This window comes from Sparassis crispa, assembly GCF_003851025.1.
Source record: "Sparassis crispa DNA, contig_000003F, whole genome shotgun sequence".
NCBI lineage: Eukaryota > Fungi > Basidiomycota > Agaricomycetes > Polyporales > Sparassidaceae > Sparassis > Sparassis crispa.
The window spans coordinates 3374576-3394746 of NW_020939750.1; the positions used below are offsets into that span (position 1 = coordinate 3374576).

The 20171-nt window shown below is 51.1% G+C and overlaps 8 protein-coding genes across 8 annotated transcripts; all 8 read left to right on the forward strand.

The window, feature by feature from the left end:
- Positions 1–72: 72 nt before the first annotated feature.
- SCP_0412270 (AB hydrolase superfamily protein) lies at positions 73–1675 on the forward strand (the record flags this gene model as incomplete). Its single annotated transcript, XM_027757952.1, has 10 exons — positions 73–120; positions 200–210; positions 265–410; positions 464–592; positions 653–743; positions 816–876; positions 930–1126; positions 1179–1258; positions 1318–1489; positions 1552–1675. 10 exons carry the CDS (start codon positions 73–75, stop codon positions 1673–1675), a joined length of 1059 nt encoding a protein of 352 aa, XP_027613753.1.
- A 1214-nt stretch (positions 1676–2889) lies between these two features.
- On the forward strand, positions 2890–5659 carry SCP_0412280 (Uncharacterized glycosyl hydrolase; the record flags this gene model as incomplete). The annotated part of the gene is made up of 3 exons (XM_027757953.1): positions 2890–3224; positions 3274–3373; positions 3422–5659. 3 exons carry the CDS (start codon positions 2890–2892, stop codon positions 5657–5659), a joined length of 2673 nt encoding a protein of 890 aa, XP_027613754.1.
- A 2389-nt stretch (positions 5660–8048) lies between these two features.
- SCP_0412290 (hypothetical protein) lies at positions 8049–9230 on the forward strand (the record flags this gene model as incomplete). The annotated part of the gene is made up of 2 exons (XM_027757954.1): positions 8049–8073; positions 8137–9230. 2 exons carry the CDS (start codon positions 8049–8051, stop codon positions 9228–9230), a joined length of 1119 nt encoding a protein of 372 aa, XP_027613755.1.
- Positions 9231–9522: 292 nt separating this feature from the next.
- SCP_0412300 (hypothetical protein) lies at positions 9523–10755 on the forward strand (the record flags this gene model as incomplete). Its single annotated transcript, XM_027757955.1, has 4 exons — positions 9523–9543; positions 9605–9939; positions 10000–10684; positions 10744–10755. 4 exons carry the CDS (start codon positions 9523–9525, stop codon positions 10753–10755), a joined length of 1053 nt encoding a protein of 350 aa, XP_027613756.1.
- A 2080-nt stretch (positions 10756–12835) lies between these two features.
- SCP_0412310 (AB hydrolase superfamily protein) lies at positions 12836–14263 on the forward strand (the record flags this gene model as incomplete). The annotated part of the gene is made up of 8 exons (XM_027757956.1): positions 12836–12998; positions 13050–13178; positions 13237–13327; positions 13384–13444; positions 13499–13695; positions 13749–13828; positions 13900–14071; positions 14131–14263. 8 exons carry the CDS (start codon positions 12836–12838, stop codon positions 14261–14263), a joined length of 1026 nt encoding a protein of 341 aa, XP_027613757.1.
- Positions 14264–14784: 521 nt separating this feature from the next.
- On the forward strand, positions 14785–15118 carry SCP_0412320 (hypothetical protein; the record flags this gene model as incomplete). Its single annotated transcript, XM_027757957.1, has 3 exons — positions 14785–14864; positions 14919–14975; positions 15031–15118. 3 exons carry the CDS (start codon positions 14785–14787, stop codon positions 15116–15118), a joined length of 225 nt encoding a protein of 74 aa, XP_027613758.1.
- A 394-nt stretch (positions 15119–15512) lies between these two features.
- Positions 15513–15769, forward strand: SCP_0412330 (hypothetical protein; the record flags this gene model as incomplete). Its single annotated transcript, XM_027757958.1, has 2 exons — positions 15513–15589; positions 15652–15769. 2 exons carry the CDS (start codon positions 15513–15515, stop codon positions 15767–15769), a joined length of 195 nt encoding a protein of 64 aa, XP_027613759.1.
- Positions 15770–16404: 635 nt separating this feature from the next.
- On the forward strand, positions 16405–17753 carry SCP_0412340 (AB hydrolase superfamily protein; the record flags this gene model as incomplete). The annotated part of the gene is made up of 8 exons (XM_027757959.1): positions 16405–16489; positions 16543–16671; positions 16732–16822; positions 16896–16956; positions 17010–17206; positions 17259–17338; positions 17395–17566; positions 17630–17753. The coding sequence occupies 8 exons, from the start codon at positions 16405–16407 to the stop codon at positions 17751–17753; spliced, it is 939 nt and encodes a 312-aa protein (XP_027613760.1).
- Between the last annotated feature and the right edge of the window lie 2418 nt (positions 17754–20171).

Sequence of the window (20171 nt, forward strand, 5' to 3'; positions counted from 1 at the left end):
CATCGCCGTCCTTGGTTTTTTTTTCTCGTGAGATGCTTCCTTCTCTGGCCTTCTGCAGCTGCAGATGCTGAGATGTTACATGATGACATTCGGTCCGCCGTCTTTGACTCGCGTGAATTAGTAAGTCTCTTCATACTTCCTTCCGTCTAACGTGATACCAGTTAGCCAATCGTGCCCGAGCGGCGTGGAATTTCTATAGGCACTGAAGAGGTATAAAGCTATCGCCTGCGACTCACGGATTCAACATCTCATGTCCCAGTACAGCCACCTCTCCATCCCAGACCCGGAGTTCCTGCCGCTTATTGCTCAGGTGCCCACCATCCCCTTGGAAGATGTGAAGGTACTGCGGGATAGCCAGAGAAAGTGGAACGCCCAGCGTCGGGAGAGCCTCAAGGATCGTCTTCCAGCAGGCAAGTAAATCAATTAACAGCGTGTTATTATGATCTGATCCACGTTTTCCCAGAATCTGCATATCGTGTTGAGGATCACAAGATTGCTGTTGAAGATGGAGAAATTACAGTTCGGTGCCTAACTCCGACCACAGGCGACGCTGAGGAGAGGTTTCCCTTGCTCATCTGGTTCCACGCAGGAGGTGTGCAATAATTCTTTCCACGTGCTATCTGAATTCACCCTTCGCATCTCTCAACCTCAGCCTTCATTTTCGGAGATCTGGATATGGACGACTACTATTTGAGAATAATGTGCGTCGAACATCACCTGTCAATTGTGAACGTCGATTACAGGTGAGTTCGTTCAGATTGTTAATTTCATTCCTTTAACTTGCATACGGGCTATACTGAATATGTAAATACTAGACTTGCGCCTGAGCACGTCCACCCAATTCCATGGGAGGATGCGTACACTGCCACGAAATGGGCAAGCGGCAGTTTTATAATGCAAATTTGCAAACGGTTTAATTTTGTATGCAGGTTGTGAGAAACGGATCGCTTCTCTCAGCATCGTTTGAGAAAGGGTTTATTCTCGGTGGCGGCTCAGCTGGAGCAAGTCTTACAGTGACTGTCGCCTGTCGGGCTCGGGATGATCTGTTCTTCAGGGAGACACCCATTACCGGCCAGGTGCTTCAAAGCCCGTCCTTACTTCACCCTGATGGTCCCGTGGAAGAGAAGTAAGCAGCACGTCTGCATTGTGCCATTGCAGTGGTGATGACCATATCATAGATATCGCTCTGAGCTGCTTTCCATGGAACAACACAAGGACGGCCCGCTCTTGACGCGTGACTTAATAATCGCAATGGCTGGTGCGTTTCGACGCCCACATTAGATTCTATGGCTCTAGCATAATAATTGCTCTTCGCAGGTATGACAAAGCTCCCCATTTCCGACCCACGTTACACGGTGCTTCTCCAGCCGTCTCACACAGGCATGCCGCCGATCTATATGCAGGTAGCCGGTATGGATCTCTTGCGCGACGAGGAACTCCTGTACGCCAAGCTGTTAGATCAGGCGGGCGTGGCAACGAGAGTTGATGTGTGAGTATATAATTCTTCACGCACACCGCCAAACGTTTGTTGATTAGTTGCTTTTGATACAGTTATCCGGGTGTTCCGCACTTCTTTCACTATTTTTTACCCCAGCTTACCATATCTGTCAAAGCAGATAAGGATTTGAACAACGGTATTAGGTGGCTCTTGGGATTAACTGATGCGAAGGCTTGAATAGGATGCACTGTTTCGGCGCTGCCCATGTACTAGCTAAGAATCTATTTGTGCAATGCACTGCGAATGGACTGGACTGTAGTCGTTATAGCGAGAGAACATATGACGGCGGTTCAGGCCTGGTATACATGTGGTGCTGAACCTACGTTCGAACCTTGGACCACTGAACCAGACAATACATAGGTTGAAGCCCGATCCCGAAAGTGATTCGAAGAAGATCCTGAAACTCACAATATGTAGCAACTTCGCGAGAGACTTGCAGGGAACAAACAGTGATTTCAGCCTCTGTTGATAAGTCTTTAGTAGCTAATATTGAGTACTTACCTCTTTTTGGCTCGATGATGACTGAGGTGGGTGAAAATAAAATAATAAATAGAAAAGAAAAAGGAAAAGAAAAGGATAGTGCGTGATTTTCCACCGAAAACAGAACTCAGTCAATAGTCCACCGTCCGCCGCAGTTCAAGTTTGCACACGTTTGAGAGAAGGTAAGCAAGGTGGCCGGAGACGGGGGACATACACTGAGGTGCCAAGTGACGATAGGGCATAGTATGTGACAGGATGTCCTCTGCATAGTCTACCTTTCCACACAGTTCTGAGTTGGGTGGAAATAAAAATAAAAATAAAAAATGAAATAAAAAAAGGCAACAACAGACGCACCGACAATATTCCAGACTCTAGTCATATTGTAGTCTGCATAGAATGTACACCATGCTAGCCAGAAAAAAAAAATCTGCAAAAGTAACTCCGGAAACAACGTCAGCTGCTGCGCACGAACACCCCCGAGAGTGAGATTTAGTTTATGTGCAAAGTGTCGGATGTCTTCTCGCCACAGACGCGTCTGAAGATGTGTTAACGAAATTTCTCCACACACAAACTGATTGCAACACGGCCAGACTATCAGTTAACTTTCTGTGACGTCCGTGGGTGCTCTTGATACTCACGAGCAATGCCCCTGTGGTGAATTCGAAGTATGCAGCCAAAGATTATACATAGTATATTCGACCGACAAAAATCGACGCTGGCAAACCTGTATATCCGAACGGGGATCTGAGGCACGGTCTTAGCCCGGTCTTGGCAGAGTCTCAACCAAATCGAGCGAGGTCTTCACTCGGCCCGCATCACGTGACTAAATCGCAGAGTGGCACCACCTGTCATGAAGAAGTGGGAACGTTAACGACGACGACGACGGAACTCGTCGACCACGACTGCAAAGTATGCCACAAGTACCTTCAGTCTCGCCTGTCACTGGCGAACCCGTCCCACCCTATTTCATCCATACTACCGACCGTCATTTTGTCGATAACGCTGGCCGTACGCTCATCCTCCGCGGTGTCAACCTATCTGGATCGGATAAGGCACCGGTGGACAGGCCTTCATACATCCTCGAAGATTTTTGGGAATCAGGAGAGACTGGCGGTGAGAGCTTTGTCGGACGCCCGCTCAATCTTGACGATGGCTCTGCGGACATACATCTCTCCCGGTTGCGAGGGTGGGGCTTCAATATGCTGCGATATGTTGTCACCTGGGAAGCCTTAGAGCACGCGGGGCCGTGAGTCTGCTTCAAAAAATCTCCTATCCTGAGGTTGACATTTTTAAAGAGGGAAATATGATTCTGCCTATATGGACTATACTGTCCGAGTACTTCGGAAATGCAAGGAGTATGGCTTCAAGATATATATGGACCCCCATCAGGATATTGTGCGTCCGATCTATCTCGGTCAGCGATACCTCTAACCTTGATGGCAGTGGTCACGTTTTTCTGGTGGATCCGGGGCACCTTATTGGACGCTTCTCGCATGCGGCTTGGATCCCCGCCACTTTACCGCTACACAGGGTGCTATCGTGCATTGCGAGTATCCCACACCAATAGAGGTAGAGCCTGCAACGCTTCCTCCGATGATTTGGAGCACGAATTATGGGAGGCTAGTCTCACAGACACTCTTTACATTGTTTTTCGCGGGGCGCGACTACGCGCCGAAGTGCATCATCGACGGTGAGAACATCCAGGATTACCTGCAGAAACATTTCATTTCCGCGTTCGGCGCGCTCGCGGACCGTATTCGCGCCGCGGGGGACCTACTAGACGAATGCGTGCTCGGATGGGACAGCATAAACGAGCCGTACGAGGGATTTTGCGGATACCCGGACCTGAACGCGGTGCCAACACAGCAGACGTCAACGCTGAAGAAGGGAACGTTCCCAACGCCAGCGCAGTCGATGCGTCTTGGAATGGGCCAACCGCAGACGGTGCAGAACTGGACGTTCGGTTCGATGGGCCCTAAACGCGATGGGACCGTCACGATTGACCCGAACGGCTGGAAGGTGTGGGTGGACCCTGACAGCGAACCGGGCGGCGTGCACCCGCGCTGGGGCTGGCGGCGCGACCCTGGGTGGAAGCTTGGGATGTGTATATGGGCGCAGCACGGTATCTGGGATGTCGAGTCGGGCTTCGTGATGCTGCCAGACTACTTCAGGTCCTCACCTTGTGACCCAGATCATGACGTCATGTTTATCGAGGACTATTGGCGTCCCCATTGGCAGGCATTTGCTGCGCGAATGCGCCAGTCACACCCAGAGGCCATCTTGTTCGTAGCACCGCCAGTCTTCGCACCCCCTCCTCCCATCACCGACGACGAGCTTCGTGGGCGCTGCTGCTACTCGACTCACTACTACGATGGTCTCACGCTGGTAACGCGGCACTGGAATTGGTTCAATGCCGACGCACTTGGCCTACTCCGGGGCAAATATTCATCGAAATTGCCAGCAGTGAAGATCGGCGAGAGTGCCATCCGCAAGTCTTTGCAGCAGCAACTGGGAATACTGAGGGACGATGCGCTGATCCTTGGCCCTTACCCGACCATCATCGGAGAGATAGGCATACCGTACGATATGGATGACAAGAAGTCGTACGGGTGGACAGATGATGGGAAGTACAAGGGTGACTACTCCTGCCAGCAGAAGGCCCTTGACGCAAGCTTGAATGCCGCAGACGGACCGAATGCGCTTAGCTACTCTATCTGGACTTACTGTCCGGACCACACACACCCGTGGGGCGATAATTGGAACATGGAAGATCTCAGCATCTGGAGTCCGGATGACCTGCGCCCACGGGAGTCAATCAGGATGGGAATGTCGGCTGCCTCATCGTCGAAATCACTCGTGACAAAATCGATCAAGGGAGTCCCGATAATTTTGACAGCTTCGGCGGCGCCGTCGTCATTATCACTCGCGACACTGCCGCTCGAAACCGGTGCTGTCGACGGCGAGACAAATAACGCGGAGATCACCTCCTTCGGGCATTGGGAAAATGCTTACGACTTCCTGACCGATGGTGCAAGAGCTGTCAAGGCTTTTTGTCGTCCCTTTCCCACTGCTATTGTCGGGGTGCCCAAAGACATTCAGTTCAACGTCTCGAAGGCCGAGTTCAAGTTTACTGTTTGCGTACGCCCAGAAGATGCGCCTAGGGCGGAGGGTCTCTCTGCACCGAAGTCATCTTCGTCATCAATGACCTCCACTGCTGTAGATGACGACGAATCCGAGGATGTACTCGCTACCGAGATCTATGTGCCTCTAGTCCACTACGGCAGCGACGCACTCGTCACACGATTTACAGAGCAACAATGTGACGACACCTCTTCGACTCCCGTTCTGGATGGACCGTTGGCGAAAGATTTCGGCCCGTACAGATCGCAGAACGTGTCCGTTTCGAACCTCTCCGACGGCACCCCTTCCTATTTGACGCCGTTCGCCCCCAGCGCTGCACCTCTGGCCCTTTCAGTGCACGTTTCTGACGGTAGATGGGCTGTCGAGGGGCAGACACTGAAGTGGTGGTACGGTGTACCGGCCCCCGGCGCACCCGAGCGAGAATACACGATCACAATCACGCGTGCCGGCGGTGTCATCAAGACTGCAGAGGAGACAGAGCCCACGCAGGGCTTGTGGGCGGAGTGGTGCTCGTGTTTGAACGGATGCACTATTATGTGAGTGGCGAGGCTGCTTTCTAGACCATTTCTTTTTTCGTATTTTATTTCCTGGACAGTCTCGCATGCATCCATGTCTTGTGTATTCTATAGTTTCATGATGGAACCATTGGGTTGTACTCGTAGATTATCATACATGTGAAGTACCCAGTACATCGAATATTGCATTGCTCCATGTCATTTGCACTTCGCCATATGTCTGAGGTAAAATGATAAAAGGTTTGCGAGAGGCACGCCTTTCTGCGCGTCTGACAACTGTCCTGTTCTCCTAAGACTAACTCGGCCCATCCTCTGGATTGCGGAATTGCTTCCCTGGTCCTTAGAGGTCAGTTTACTCTGATCATTACCCGTTCTTCCGAGCGGGCACAATGCAGATACCAAGTTTTCTGGAGGGGGCAGTCTTGAACCAGCGCACTTGAAAGTTGGACCGCTGGAAAGAACCACCTCGCATTCCCGGTTTCGGGCCATCACAGCCGCTTCGCCATTGTACAGATGTCAATTATTCAGTTAAGTATAATAAACATGATTCCAATTGTACAGCAGAAATTCACGCGTGACCGTGGGACCCAGCTGCGTGACCGACTCTCCCTCTCTTCAATCATTCTCTCTTATCTTCGCATCCGCCATCAACTTACGTCGAGCTCATCGACGTCGTCGACGATCCACAGTCTGCATGGTCCTGCTCTGGTGACGACATCTGCTGTCTTCTCTCGTCGTAGTATGGTGACTATTTGGTCGGGACATTTGTTGTAGACATCGACGATGTGGGACGCTGACAGCCGTTTTCTCTAGATATCTGAAGAGAGGCCTTTCGCTACTACCCCTCTTCTTGGGACCTGTATGCGCATACAGACAGTGTCTGCATGAGGTGGGATCAAATTGTAACGTCGGTCAGCATTGTTTGCAGTGCTTTATCTGCTCGTCGTGCTGGGTAGACGACATTGGATGCTCCCCATTCTGAGCCGTAGATACTAGAAGATTTTCTGTATAAGGCTCAGATGCCAGTGTAGAGCAACGACTTCGAAAGCCTTGTATGTGCCTTCGTGGTCGGGTCTTTACATCGTGCAATATTTTACATCTTTGAGGGATTTCTTTCCCGGAGGCCTAGCAACAGATGGGCATTTCATCGTTGTTGACCTATGACATCTGTCGCGCTCGCATGAACTGTCGAGCGCACTGGCACAGTGCGCAGATAGGGCCTGCGACCTTTTGGAATTCGTAGGAGCTGCATATTCCACTTTGGCATTGGATCGATCGTTCTGTCCGTGACGAAGGTGCATGACCATCAGGAATATGGTTTCGCTTATCCAAAAGGGATGCGCCTTCTCATTTGCGGATATCCTGGCAGTCCATGTCATCGTGGTACTGCGGTCAGTGAAGCACGGCTACTGCGTGATATCAGGTCTTCATTTCATCCTTACCCTCGTTTTCCATCAGACGAGGTTTCTCCAGAGTGGGCTGATATTCTTGTCTCCTGCGCAGCAAACGTCGATTAGGACCCACATATCCCGGTTCGATCGCCAGAGTTGTATGGCTTCGCAGCTAATCCGGGCCTTACCTGCCAGCTCGCGCCATCTCCGTCGACATTGCGACTGGACGTGGTCATTCACTGACCGTTACTATGCTCTGTGTTCAGTGCCGACGTACATCATCTGAGTTTGACTGACTAGTTGAGCGCACTGTCAGTCCTACTCTTGGCGACGTTATTGTATGTGGCAGGGTCGTGTGGCGTGTCTTACTCGATTCCTGCTGATGCGAGGTCGTTTCCTTTGGCGGTGTCTCTGTCCTCTGTTGTTGGGCGCATGACTATCCCAATATTTCTATTGCTGTGCTAACCTCGTCCGACTGTCGCATCGAACTTCAAACTTTCCTTGGATAGGCCTTCATTTACCAAAGGCTTCATGGGCTGCGGAGGATCAAATGTCTCGCATTCAGCTCTTCCTGCTAGTGCTCAGTTGGCTATCTATCCATCTTTGGCCTAGGTTTTGTCTGCTTGCTCGGTCTCCGTCGCCGACCAAGGCACGATAACGGGGAACTCCATCCAACTGTGTTTCACCAGTGTGGTTCGTCCAGGATCCGTGCTCTGATTCTGGTACAGAGTCTTCTGGTCTTCCCTTCGGCATTACCTCTGCATGCCTCGTCCCACCGCGCTGGTGCTTTAACGAATCTCTACCGTTGCGATTGGGCGGCGAACTGAGACAGCTGAATTGCCTCCATTCTGTGCTCTCGGGCCCAAGTTCCCACTCTTTGATGTCTACCAGGATGTGATTCCCGTTGTCTGTATTTTACTTTGCTGCGCTCCAGTCACTTGCGAATTGAATTCTTTAAAAACATTTTTCTGTTGCATATAAAAGCGTGCTGCATAGGTGAATCATGAACATCCCTACCGGTATATGCATAGTATGAATCCTTACAGCTGTATTATTGCTTTTTTCCTTCTGTCGATCCTCTATATGCTCATGCGCATGCATCTCTTCTCAGGGCCGACTCCCACTACTGTTCACGTCACAGACGCAGCCGCCGTTCGTGCCGTATTGGCCCCGCAAACTGGCCTCGCCGCCCAGCTCCTTGCCCGGGCCATTCCCAATTCCCGCTTTGAGCGAGGTTTCGGTATCCTTTCCACCTTCACAAGCGCCAGCGAGCACGTACACGCCGACTTCACAAGACGCGCATTGTCTCGCATCAGCCCCCACGGCGCGTCGTACCCGTGGCACGACATTGCGGCGGCGGCAAGGCACAGTGTCGAAGCGCGCCTGCCGGTCGACCGGCGTACCATCGATTTCGACACCTTCACCCAGATTGTCACTTTAAAGGTCGTGCTTGTCCAGCTCCTCGATGCTCCTGATGTGATGAGGGAGGGCGACCTCGCTTCTGTCGCCCACCACATCGGGGAGATATGGCGTGCCTCGAAGAGTGGAGACCCCACCCAGCACCTCCTCGCCGAGGTCAACGGGCACCTGCGTCGGTGGCTCCCGATGGAGGATAACCCGATCGAACTGGTCATCCCCGCGTACGAGACGAGCTGGCGCGCGGTCGCCCACACTGTCGCGCTCGCGAACAGGGACCTCGCGGCGCGCGCCGCGTTCGACGCCTTCATGGCGTTGCCTAGCACCACGTCCTTCCGCGGGCTGGTCGGTGACGTCGAATTCAGCGTCGAGATGTTCGTCGGCGAGATCTTCCGCCTTTACCCCCCTACTCGCCGCATCACCCGCGTCGTCCCGGTCGGCGACTGCCCCTTCCCCATCGCCGTTCCTGGCCAGCCGCGCGACATCACTGTCGTCGCGGACATCGAGGCGGTGCAGCGCGATCCTGCCGTCTGGGGCGCCACCGCCGAGGGTTTCGACCCCACGCGCTTCTGCACATTGACGGCTCTGCAGAAGCGGTCGCTGCTCTCCTTTGGGCATGGCCGTCTCTCATGCATCGCCAAGGACTGGGCCCCCCTCGCCGTGGCAATCCTGGCGGGGGCCGTTCTCGAGAGAGTTGGGCCCGAGAGTGAGTACCGACTGCTGGAAGGCCCGCGCTTGGGTCGGAGAGATGGGTGGCACGGGTGGGAGGTCCGCGAGGCTGAGGTGTAGGGATGGTCTCTTATACGCAGAACGAAGCAAGCGATATGATTCTTGAATATTTGCTACTATGCTAATGTTGTTTTCGTTGTATTCTGTATTTTCGAGAAATGTTACAAATGTTTTCTGAGCAAGCTGGTCTCTATTCCGAGGCATATCTTGGGCTGCGTGGTGTATGTACGTCACGCGTCGCATTTGCGCCACGACGCGCTAGCCGACGCAACGTTCACATGGACGCGCGTCCCAGTAGAGGGATTCATTTTCATAGTCCCACCACCATAGCCTTTGGCAAGAAAAAACCAGTATGAGTCGAAAGCATATTAAGGTATAGGCTGTTCTCGGTATTGACAATGTCATCCTTCCGTTATGTTTACGGTTCCTGCCAGCGCTCGTCTACATTCAGCGATCTCTCGAAAGAATGCTCGGGGGACACAAATCTCGATGCGGTTTTGAACAGGTGGACCCTTGTGGACGAGTGTGAAGACCTGAATCGGCACGAGGAGTTCTGGTTCCAGGATGGCAACATTGTGCTGGTCGCAACAAACACTGCTTTCCGCGTTCATGCCGGTCTGCTGTCTCGTGCGTCGCCTGTCTTCCGGGAGCTGTTCGTCGATTTCGAGGATGTGGTGTCAGAGCAGATGGATGATTGTCCCCTCGTTCGTCTCGATGACTTTGCTGAGGACTTGGCTGCTCTGCTGTCTGTAATTTACGGAGGGAATGGGTCAGTTCATCTGCATCTTGTTCCGAACAAATGGCTCATAAAGCAGTCAAAACAATCCAGCTCATTCGGACCAAATGTCTCGCGCGTCCAGTTCTCCTTCGTTGCATCCTTGATACGGCTGGGCCACAAATACCAGATTATCGGCCTGCGAGATGACGCGGTCGCACGACTCAAAACATGCTTCCCCAGCAAGTTCGAGGAATGGGACAACTTCGAGAAGCTCCGCAGCTCCTCTATGACCATGGAAAAGACAGACGCTATCACCGCCGTCAACCTCGCTCGGCTCACAGAGAACCATTCTATTCTTCCCGTCGCACTCTACGGCTGCTGTCTGCTCGACACTGACACCATCCTGTTTGGGACATGCCGTAAGGACGGGAGCGTGGAGAGGCTCTCGCCAGAGGATACCCGGAATTGCATCGAGGGGCAGCGCCGCCTCCTGCGAGCGAACAGAAACGCGCTGACATGGGTGTTTGATGCGAAGAAGGGTAGCATGGACTGTGAACTGCGGGAGAGTTGCAGCAAAATCTTACGGACGCTGCCCAAGACCGCCCATATCGAAGGGATCCTAGCAGATTGGCAGGCGCTGCATCCTTGGACGGTTCATCTGGACATGAATTTGTGCGGTTCGTGTATAAAAATGCTAGAGACTAAGGACCTGGAAGCGCGGCGCGAGCTATGGGTACAGCTGCCGTCTTACATGGGAGTTTCGGTAGAAGACTGGGCGACGGAATATGTGGATGAGGTATTACACTATGTCATGTCATTCAGTCTTGATTCTGCTGGTTGAATGATCTTCTCTAGGCCTTTCTCTGAGCACGTTAGCTCATTGCTGCTGTTTCTTTCATATTTTGTCAAGGTATGACCCAACTTATCCACGGTAAATATAATGATTGATATATGGACTGATAGGTTACATTCCTTTGATTCACTCATTCGGGGAATTCATTTTTTTTGATGTATCATCCGTTACGATCTCTGGACGTTTGATATGATTGTTTCGTGCTCTTGAAGCATGAGTCTACTAAACTTCAAGAACGCACCAACACACACGACTGACCATGGTTGGACTTCTTCAACGACATTTTTTTGCTGCGATATTTCCACGACGACCTATGTTCTCTAGCTGTCTTTTCAGCTTCCATCTACATGGAAGACTTAAGGTGATGTCCTGGGGCCTTGGGATTGCCTTGCGACACTGCTCGGATGGCCGCATCACTATTCGAAGATCGTGTGATTGCGGACGCGGAGTACTACGCTGTTCAGCACGCCGTCTTGATTCAGGCGGAAATTCGCCACCAACAGTAACCCGTTTACTGCCTAGATTACTCGGTATGAACGCGGTGTCCTCCGCCGCATGAGACAGTTCTGAGAGGTGTAAACTTCACTTCCACCTCTCCTATTCAGCTGCCGTGTTCCAGTATGGCCATCTTTCTGTCCCAAGTTTTTTACCGCTTATTTCTCAGCTGCCCGTCTTCTTCATCACGGAACATGCGAAGGCACTGCGGAATAGGCAGAGACAACTGCAAGACCAGCATCCGGAGAACCTCAAGGCTCATCTTCCACCAGGTAGGTCAGTCAAGTAACAGTCGATGATCTGATGCACAATCTCCCACAATCTGCACACTGTGTTGAGGACCGCGAGGTTGTTGTGCAAAGTGGAGAAATTACAGTTCATAGTGTAACTCCGACCACAGGCGACACGAAGAAGTTTCGTTTGCTCGTCCGATTTCACAGGGGAGTTGTGGAAATAAATATCTCTATGTGACACCTGAATTCACTCTTCGTATCTCTCAACTTCAGGCTTCGTTTTGGAGATCTGCATACGTACAACTCCCATCTGAACATAGTGTGCGTCGAAAATCAACTGTCGATTGTGAGCGTCGATTACAGGTGAGTTCGCTCAGATTGTCGACTTTCCCTCCTGTGACTTGACTCGCATACCGGCTATACTGACTGTCTAGGTCCGAGACATGTCTACCCAATTCCATGGGAATGGTGGGTACGTTGCCATGAAATGGGCAGTGTCAATTCTATATCGCAGAATTTTCGGACGGTTTACTCTTTTGCGTAGGTTGTGAGGAACAGATCAGCTTTCTTACCGTCCTCTGAAAATTTTTTATTGTGCGTAGCGCCTCAACTGGAGCGAATCTCTCCGCCGCCGTCGCATATCGCCCGCGGAATGATCTATCCTTCAAGAAGACACCCATTACTGGGCACGTGCTTCGACCACACCTGAGGATATTGCAGGAGAAGTAAGCAGTATGTCTGCATTGTGCCTCCGAAGTGCTGTTGACCATGTGAGAGATATCGCTCCACACTGCTCTGGAAGAAAACAACGGCGGCCCTGTTTTGACACGTGCTGCAGCTATCATAATGGCTCGTGTGTTTCGGCACTCTCCCGCGTTAGGTCTGATTGCTCTACTGCCATGTGTAGATATGGTGAAGGCTCTCATCCCGGGGGAAGCAAGGCGGTTTGAAGAAACATTGATACTTACAATAATTGCCAGTTACATCAGGGACTTTCTCAGAAAATGAGCATGAATCTTTCCCAGCCACGGACTATCTAGCAGAGAGCACATGTCGCAGAACCGTTGATGACCACGATCGATGCACCGCTCCCTCGAAAAGGCATTCCTCATCCTATCGGGTTTGACACGCCGAAAATCGACCTTCCTAGAAGTTAGCAACCTACGATAGCGTTAGGCATGCCGTTGTAAATCGGGCACCACCAGCTCGAAGGCACGTGAAAGTATCCCGTGTGCACTTTTCTGTCGTCTCGCCGCAGCAACGACGCTAGAAGAAACAGCCGAGAAGGCGTCAAGTCAGCTGGACGGGAGGTATAAAATCACGCTCTTCGTCGACAATATCTCTTCACGGACCCATCTAACTAGCCATGTCTCAGTACCGCCATCTGTCTACTGTTGACCCGGAGTTTGCGGTCATCGCTAATCAGTTCCCGCGTGACGCTCTCGAGCACGACGTGGTAGCTCTCCGGGAGAAGCAGAGACAAAGCAATAGTATTCTGCAGGAATATCTCAAACCTCGTCTCCCTCGAGGTGATATCTCTCTGGTACCATATTATTACTGATTGTATTGACATTCACCAGAGTCAGAACTGCGTGTCATAGACCATAAAGTTCCGGTCGAAAACGGGGAAATCACGGTTCGAAGTCTAGTACCGAGCGCCACTGCTGAAGGGAAGACTTTCCCTCTCCTTGTCTGGTTTCATGGTGGAGGTGCGGTTATTACGTGCGGTTGGTGCACAATTTGCCCCTACACTCAGCGATTGCCTAGGATTCATACTCGGTGATCTCGACATGGACGACTACCGCCTGAGAATCCTGTGTGTCGAACTTCAATTATCTATTGTTAACGTAGAGTACAGGTATGACAACCGATATTTATGAACTTTCCTGCGTCATGCTGACAAAATGGTCAAAGACTTGCACCTGAACACCGCTACCCCGTGTCATGGAATGACTCTTATAGCGCTACCAAATGGGCAAGTCACATGTGCATGGAACATAAATGGAGAACTCATCTGTGATCTGAACAGGCCGTAGATAATGCATTGCTCCTCTCAGCATCCCTTGACAAGGGCTTTATTGTCGCAGGACTTTCGGCTGGGGCTAATATCTCAGGCTACATAGCGCACCGTGCGCGCGACGATCCGTTCTTCTCGAAGACACCCCTAACAGGCCACGTCATGCAAGTTCCACCTGTGCTGAACCCTGAGGCTCCGGAGGTAGAGAAGTAGGCCATAGTGCTGCGAAGCTCAGTCACGTCCAGCACTGACAATGTAGCAGGTATGGAGCTGAGTTACTCTCCATGGAGCAGAATAAAGACGGCCCGGTCTTGACGCGTGAAGGAATATTCAACTTTACACGTGAGTTTCCACTTCGAGAGTCTGTAAGCCTGGATTGTACGCGGACATTTTTGATTGACGATAGGTTCCAGGTATTACCGGAATTCCCAAAGACGACCGTATCTTTTCTGTGCTGCTTCAGCCATCGCACGCTGGTATCCCACCACTCTATGTTCAGATAAATGGCCTAGACCCGTTACGTGACGAGGGACTGCTCTATGCGAAGTTGGTCGAAGAGGCAGGCGTAAAGACGAGAGTCGATATGTGAGTGGGACCCCAGCTCCGCCTTGGAAGAGTTTCCTTATGGTCATCTGCTCCGACAGCTATCCAGGTGTCCCTCATGGTTTCAACTATTTTGTTCCACAGATAAAGGCAGCTATAAAAGCAGACAGGGACCTCGACGAAGGAATCAAATGGTTGTTGAGCTTGGCCAATGACTCGGATAGCTTGGGTTAAATGGATCCAGTATATATTACAATACACCGTCTGATCCCCGCAGCCGGGCGGTTCCGGGAAGTTGTTCTCTGTGCTCATCTGGTTCCACCCCCGATGCCGGATGCACGCCATGCGTACCATTCGCGGCCTTTGCCCGGTCACTGATCTCTGATTGGGTTTCGCCAGGACCCTGGATAATCCCCCCAAAGGTCGTCGCCAAAACCCCCCCAATTTACAAAAATCTGTCCGGCCCATTTTTGGCCGGTTTAGGGAGTTTTTTGTCCGGAAATAGCGACATCCTCGCTCTGGGGATGTCCATTTTAGGCAATTTGTGGCTATTTTTAGCCTTTTCCGGCTTTTTCCGGCAATTTTCCGGCGATTTTTGCCCCAGAACAGTTCCATGTCCGGATAGTACGACGGCTACATGGTCCTTAGGGGGTCCATTTGTCCGGACATGACGACGGCGTGAGGTCGATTTTCGCAAAAATCTGTCCGGATTTGGCGACGACCTTTGTGGGGATTATCCAGGGTCCTGTTTCGCCATGGGCGTCAACATGAATGACTACCGCCTGAAGATCATGTGCGTCGAAGGCCAGCTGTCCATTATGAACGTCGATTACCGGTGCGGTCACAATACTCCGTTCATTGACTTCAATACACAATGGTACAATAATAGACTGACCCGCATGTCTTCCCAATTCCGTGGAATGACGCATATACTGCTGTTAGATGGGTAAGTGACACCTTCGCAGCACTGATTCGCTAAGGACTGACGTATGTTTATACAGGCTATTGACCACACGTGCCTTCTTTCAGCACGCCTTGATGTCACAAAGGATTCATCACTACCGACGCCTCAGCCGGAGCGAATCTTAGGGGATCTGTTTCGTACTGCCGGTACAATCCCTTCTTCTCCACTACGGTCCGGTTATTTCAAATCCCGCCTGTTTTATACCCGGAGAATCCAAAGGGTGCAAAGGAAGTCGCATATATACTCCGCAGGGTTATAAATCACCTTGACAGCTCGATAGATACCAATCTAACCTGCTCTCCATGGAGCAAAATAAGGATGCCACCTCCCTAACCCGTGACACGATCTTTAGTCTCGCTCGTACATTAGGATAGTTACTGTCTTTGGCAGGGAGTTTGGACGACAGGTTGACTCCTACAATTTGTAGGAATTGCCGAAATCCTCATCTCTGACCCGAGCTTCTCTGTGCTACCGGTGGATCTCGCGGGTGTTCCACCGGTTTACACGCAGATAGCAGGTATGGCCCTTCTGTGGGGCGAGGGTCTGCTTTACGCGAAATTGTTGAAACAGAAAGGCATGAAGACCAAGGATGATGTGTAAGGACTTAGCTGTTCGCTTGCTTGGTCCTATTCTGATAAACTGCTTGTGATTGCGACAGCTACCCTGGTGTACCACACAGGTTCCACTATGGTCTCCGACAGATTAAGATAGTTTTCCTGGCTGATAAGGACTTTGACAATGAATTGAAGTGGCTTTTGAGCGGGTCGAGTGCCTGAGGTTGGATATCATCAAGTTGGTGCATGCCACCTAGAAGAAGTGCGGCACGCCTTTGTATTACGTCGGTGGGTCAGTTACTAGTAAGTTCGACTCTTATGATACGACAATAACATGCTAGGGTAGCACACATGGAAGCATTCGAGTTTTACTGGCGTAAAAGCCATGGGCAGTCGCGTCTGCTGAGTACTCTCACACACATGGTCAAGGATGGGGCTTCTAACTTCTATTGAGGTATAGTGACTAATGACGGCTTGACGGTATCATTGGACGCGTACTCTTACCGTGCTTCCATGTTGACGAAGTCAGCCTTCGCCGTCCTCGGTTTTTTTCTCGTGAGACTGTTCTTTATCTGGCCTATGCAGCTGCAGATGTTGAGACGTTACACGATGACATTCGATCCGCCTTCTTGACTCGGATGAATTAGTAAGTCTCTTCATGCTTCCCGCCGTCTAACGTGATACCATTTGGCCGCCTTGGTCAGCCCGAGCAGCCTGGATTTTGATAGGCACTAAAGAGGTATAAAGCTATCGTTTGCGACTCACGGATTCAAGGTGTCATGTCCCAGTACAGCCATCTTTCCATCCCAGACCCCGAGTTCCTGCCGCTTATTCCTCAGCTGTCCACCTTCTTCCCCATGGAAGATGTGAAGGGACTGCGGGATAGGCAGAGACGGTTGCACGCCCAGCTTCGGGAGAGCATCAAGGATCGTCTTCCAGCAGGCAAGTAAGTCAATTAACAGCGTATTATTATGATCTGATCCACGTTCTCCCAGAATCTGCATATCGTGTTGAGGATCACAAAATTGCTGTTGAAGATGGAGAAATTACAGTTCGGTGCCTAACTCCGACCACAGGCGATGCTGAGGAGAGGTTTCCCTTGCTCATCTGGTTTCACGGAGGAGGTGCGCAATAATTCTTTCTATGTGCCATCTGTATTCACCCTTCGTATCTCTCAACCTCAGGCTTCGTTTTCGGAGATCTGGATATGAATGACTACCATTTGAGAATCATGTGTGTCGAACATCGGCTGTCAATTGTGAACGTCGATTACAGGTGAGTTCATTCAGATTGTTAGATTTCACTCCTTTAACTTGCATACCGGCTATACTGAATATGTAAATACTAGACTTGCGCCTGAGCACGTCCACCCAATTCCATGGGAGGATGCGTATGCTGCCACGAAATGGGCAAGCGGCAGTTTTATAATGCAGATTTGCAGACGGTTTACTCTTTTACACAGGTTGTGAGGAACGGATCGCTTCTCTCAGCATCGTTTGAGAAAGGGTTTATTCTCGGTGGCGCCTCAGCTGGAGCAAATCTTACAGTGACCGTCGCACGTCGGGCGCGGGATGATATTTTCTTCAGGGAGACACCCATTACCGGCCAGGTGCTTCAAGCCCCGCCCATACTACACCCTGAGGATCCGGCGGAAGAGAAGTAAGCAGCATGTCTGTATTGTGCCATCACGGTGGTAATGACCATGTTGTAGATATCGCTCTGAGCTGCTCTCCATGGAACAAAATAAGGACGGCCCTCTCTTGACGCGTGAAGTAGCGCTCATAATGGCTGGTGTGTTTCGACCCCCCACAATACTACGGCTCTGGCATGATGACTGCTCTTAGCAGATGTGGCAAAGCTCCCCGTGTCCAGCCCACACCACTCGTTGCTTCTCCAGCCGTCTCACGTAGGCACGCCGCCGGTCTATATGCAGGTAGCCGGTATGGATCCCTTGCGTGATGAGGGTCTTCTGTACGCCAAGCTGCTAGAACAGGCGGACGTGGCAACGAGAGTTGATGTGTGAGTATATAGCCCTTCGCGTACACTGCCGAATCGTACGTTGATTAACTGCTTTTGATACAGTTATCCGGGTGTTCCGCACTTCTTTCACTATTTTTTCCCCCAGCTTACCATGTCTGTCAAAGCAGATAAGGATATGAACAACGGTATTAGGTGGCTCTTGGGATTAACTGATGGGAGGGCTTGAATAGGGTGCACTTTTCGGCGCTGCCCATGTACTGAGAATCTGTTTGTGCAATGCACTGCGAATGGACTGTAGTCGTTATAGCGAGAGAACATCCGATGGCGGTTCAGGCCTGGTATACTTAGTGCCATGTCTTTCTTGAGGTCATTGCCACGCCGGGAGTTAGCGCCACCCAGAGTAGTGTTTCTGAAATTCGGTCCTGAACCTAGGTTCGAACTTGGACTCTGAACCGGACCATACTACGTAAGTTCAGGCAAGTGATTTGAAGAAGATCCTGAAACTCACAATATTCACCAACTCCGCAAGACACTTGCATGGAAAAACAGAGCCCTGAAACGTATATTTTCAATCCAGCAGTATGCATATGTCACGTAGTGACTACCAACCGTATTGGCAAATTTTGGTGCCGCAGTGGAGTCCAACCTACAAAACAGATCGAGATGTGACGATCGACGGACCGCCCCCGCCCCCGAAAAGGCATCTGCCTTCGTAATGGATTTTTGCGGACACCGACCTTCCCGCAAGTGAAAGTTAATCACACGTAACAATTTTAGGCATGCCACCGTGAATCAGGCAACAACCTGCTCGAGGCCATGCGGAAATATTGCGTCTTCGCTGGAGGAGACGGCCCGAGAAGGTCTCAAGCTCAGCCGCGCTGGTAAGCTGGACAGCCGGTATAAAATGACGCTCCACATCGACAGTACTTGTCTACTATCCTCTCCACGCCATCTCATTAGCATCTGTCTATCCTCGACCCTGAGTTTTCGGCGATCGCTGATCAGTTCCCGCGTCCCCCTCCCGAGGACAATGTGGTGGCTCGCCGGGAGAAGCAGAGACGAAGGAATAGTATTCTCCAGGAACCTCGTCTTCCGGAAGGTAACATCTCTCTGATACCGTATTATGACTAGTTGCATTGACATCTCCCAGAGTGAGAACTGCGTGCTGTAGACCATAAACTCCTGGTCAAAGATGGCGAAATCGCAGTTCAAAGTCTAGTGCCGTTCGCCGCTGCTGAAGGGAAGAGTTTATCTTTCCTTGTCTGGTTTCACGGTGGAGGTGCAGTTATTACGTGCAATTGATGTACAATTTTCCCCAACACTCAGTGATCGCCCAGGGTTCATGCTGAGTGATCTCGACATGGACGACTACTGCCTGAGGATCCTGTGCGTCGAACTTCAATTGTCTGTTGTTAATGTAGAGTACAGGTCTGACAACCAGTATTTATCAATTTTCTCTATCGCAAAGTGGATAGTAGACTTGCACCTGAACATCCTTATCTCATGTCATGGAACGACTCTTATACTGCGATCAAATGGGCAAGTGACATGTGCATTGAACAAAATAGAAAACTCAACTGTCCTCAGAACAGGTCGCAGACAATGCATTGCTCGTCTCGGCATCCCTTGACAAAGACCTTATTGTGGCGGGTCTTTCGGCTGGAGCCAATTTCTCAGGCTACATTGCGCGCACCGCCCACGCGACGATCTGTTCTTCTCGAAGACACCCTTAACCGGCCATGTCATGCAAGTTCCACCTGTGCTGAACGCTGAGGCCCCTGAAGAAGTGGGCCATATTGCTAAGAAGCATGGCCATGTGCAGCGCTGACAATGTAGCAAGTATGGAGGCGAGTTGCTCTCCTTGGAGTAGGACCCGGTCTTGATGCGTGAAGGACCCTTTGAGTTCATGCGTGAGTCTCCGCTTCTACAGTCTGTTAGCTTGGATTGTACGCGGATGTTTTGATCGACGCTAGGTTCCAGGTATTATCGGAATCCCCAAAGACGACCGGATCTATTCAAGTTGTGCTACTCCAGCCATCTCATGCTGGTATCCTGCCACTCTGTGTTCAGATAAATGGCCTGGACTCGTTACGTGACGAGGGACTGCTCTATGCGAAGTTGGTAGAAGAGATAGCAGTGAAGACGAAAGTCGATATGTGAGTGAGCCACCAATTCCATCCTCGAAGAGTTTGCTCACCCACATCCGCTGCGATAACCATCTAGGTTTCCCCTCATGGTATCAACTAGTTTATTCCACAGATAAAGGCAGCTACCAAATCAGACAAGCCTGACCTGGACGAAGGGATCAAATGGTTGCTCAGCTTGGCCTACGGTGCGTCGGATTGAATACTTTCAGTATAGAGGTAAGTAGTATGCTGCGTTGGTCTGGACCATCATGACTGAACTGGTTACTTCACTGTTGCTTCAATGATCTATGGACACCTGATGCTATATCAGTCCGTCCCTCTGACCTCTCGTAGGACTGATTTTGTAGTCTGCCTTTGGGAGACTAGATGAGCACCATGCATTCAGAAGATCATGTCGAGCGTGACAACTCAGACCAGTGACTTGTGACAGCGCGTAGTGCGCGCTTCCGGCATCCTCACCGAGACTGCTCTGCGGGCATGCCCACGGCAGCTCGCAC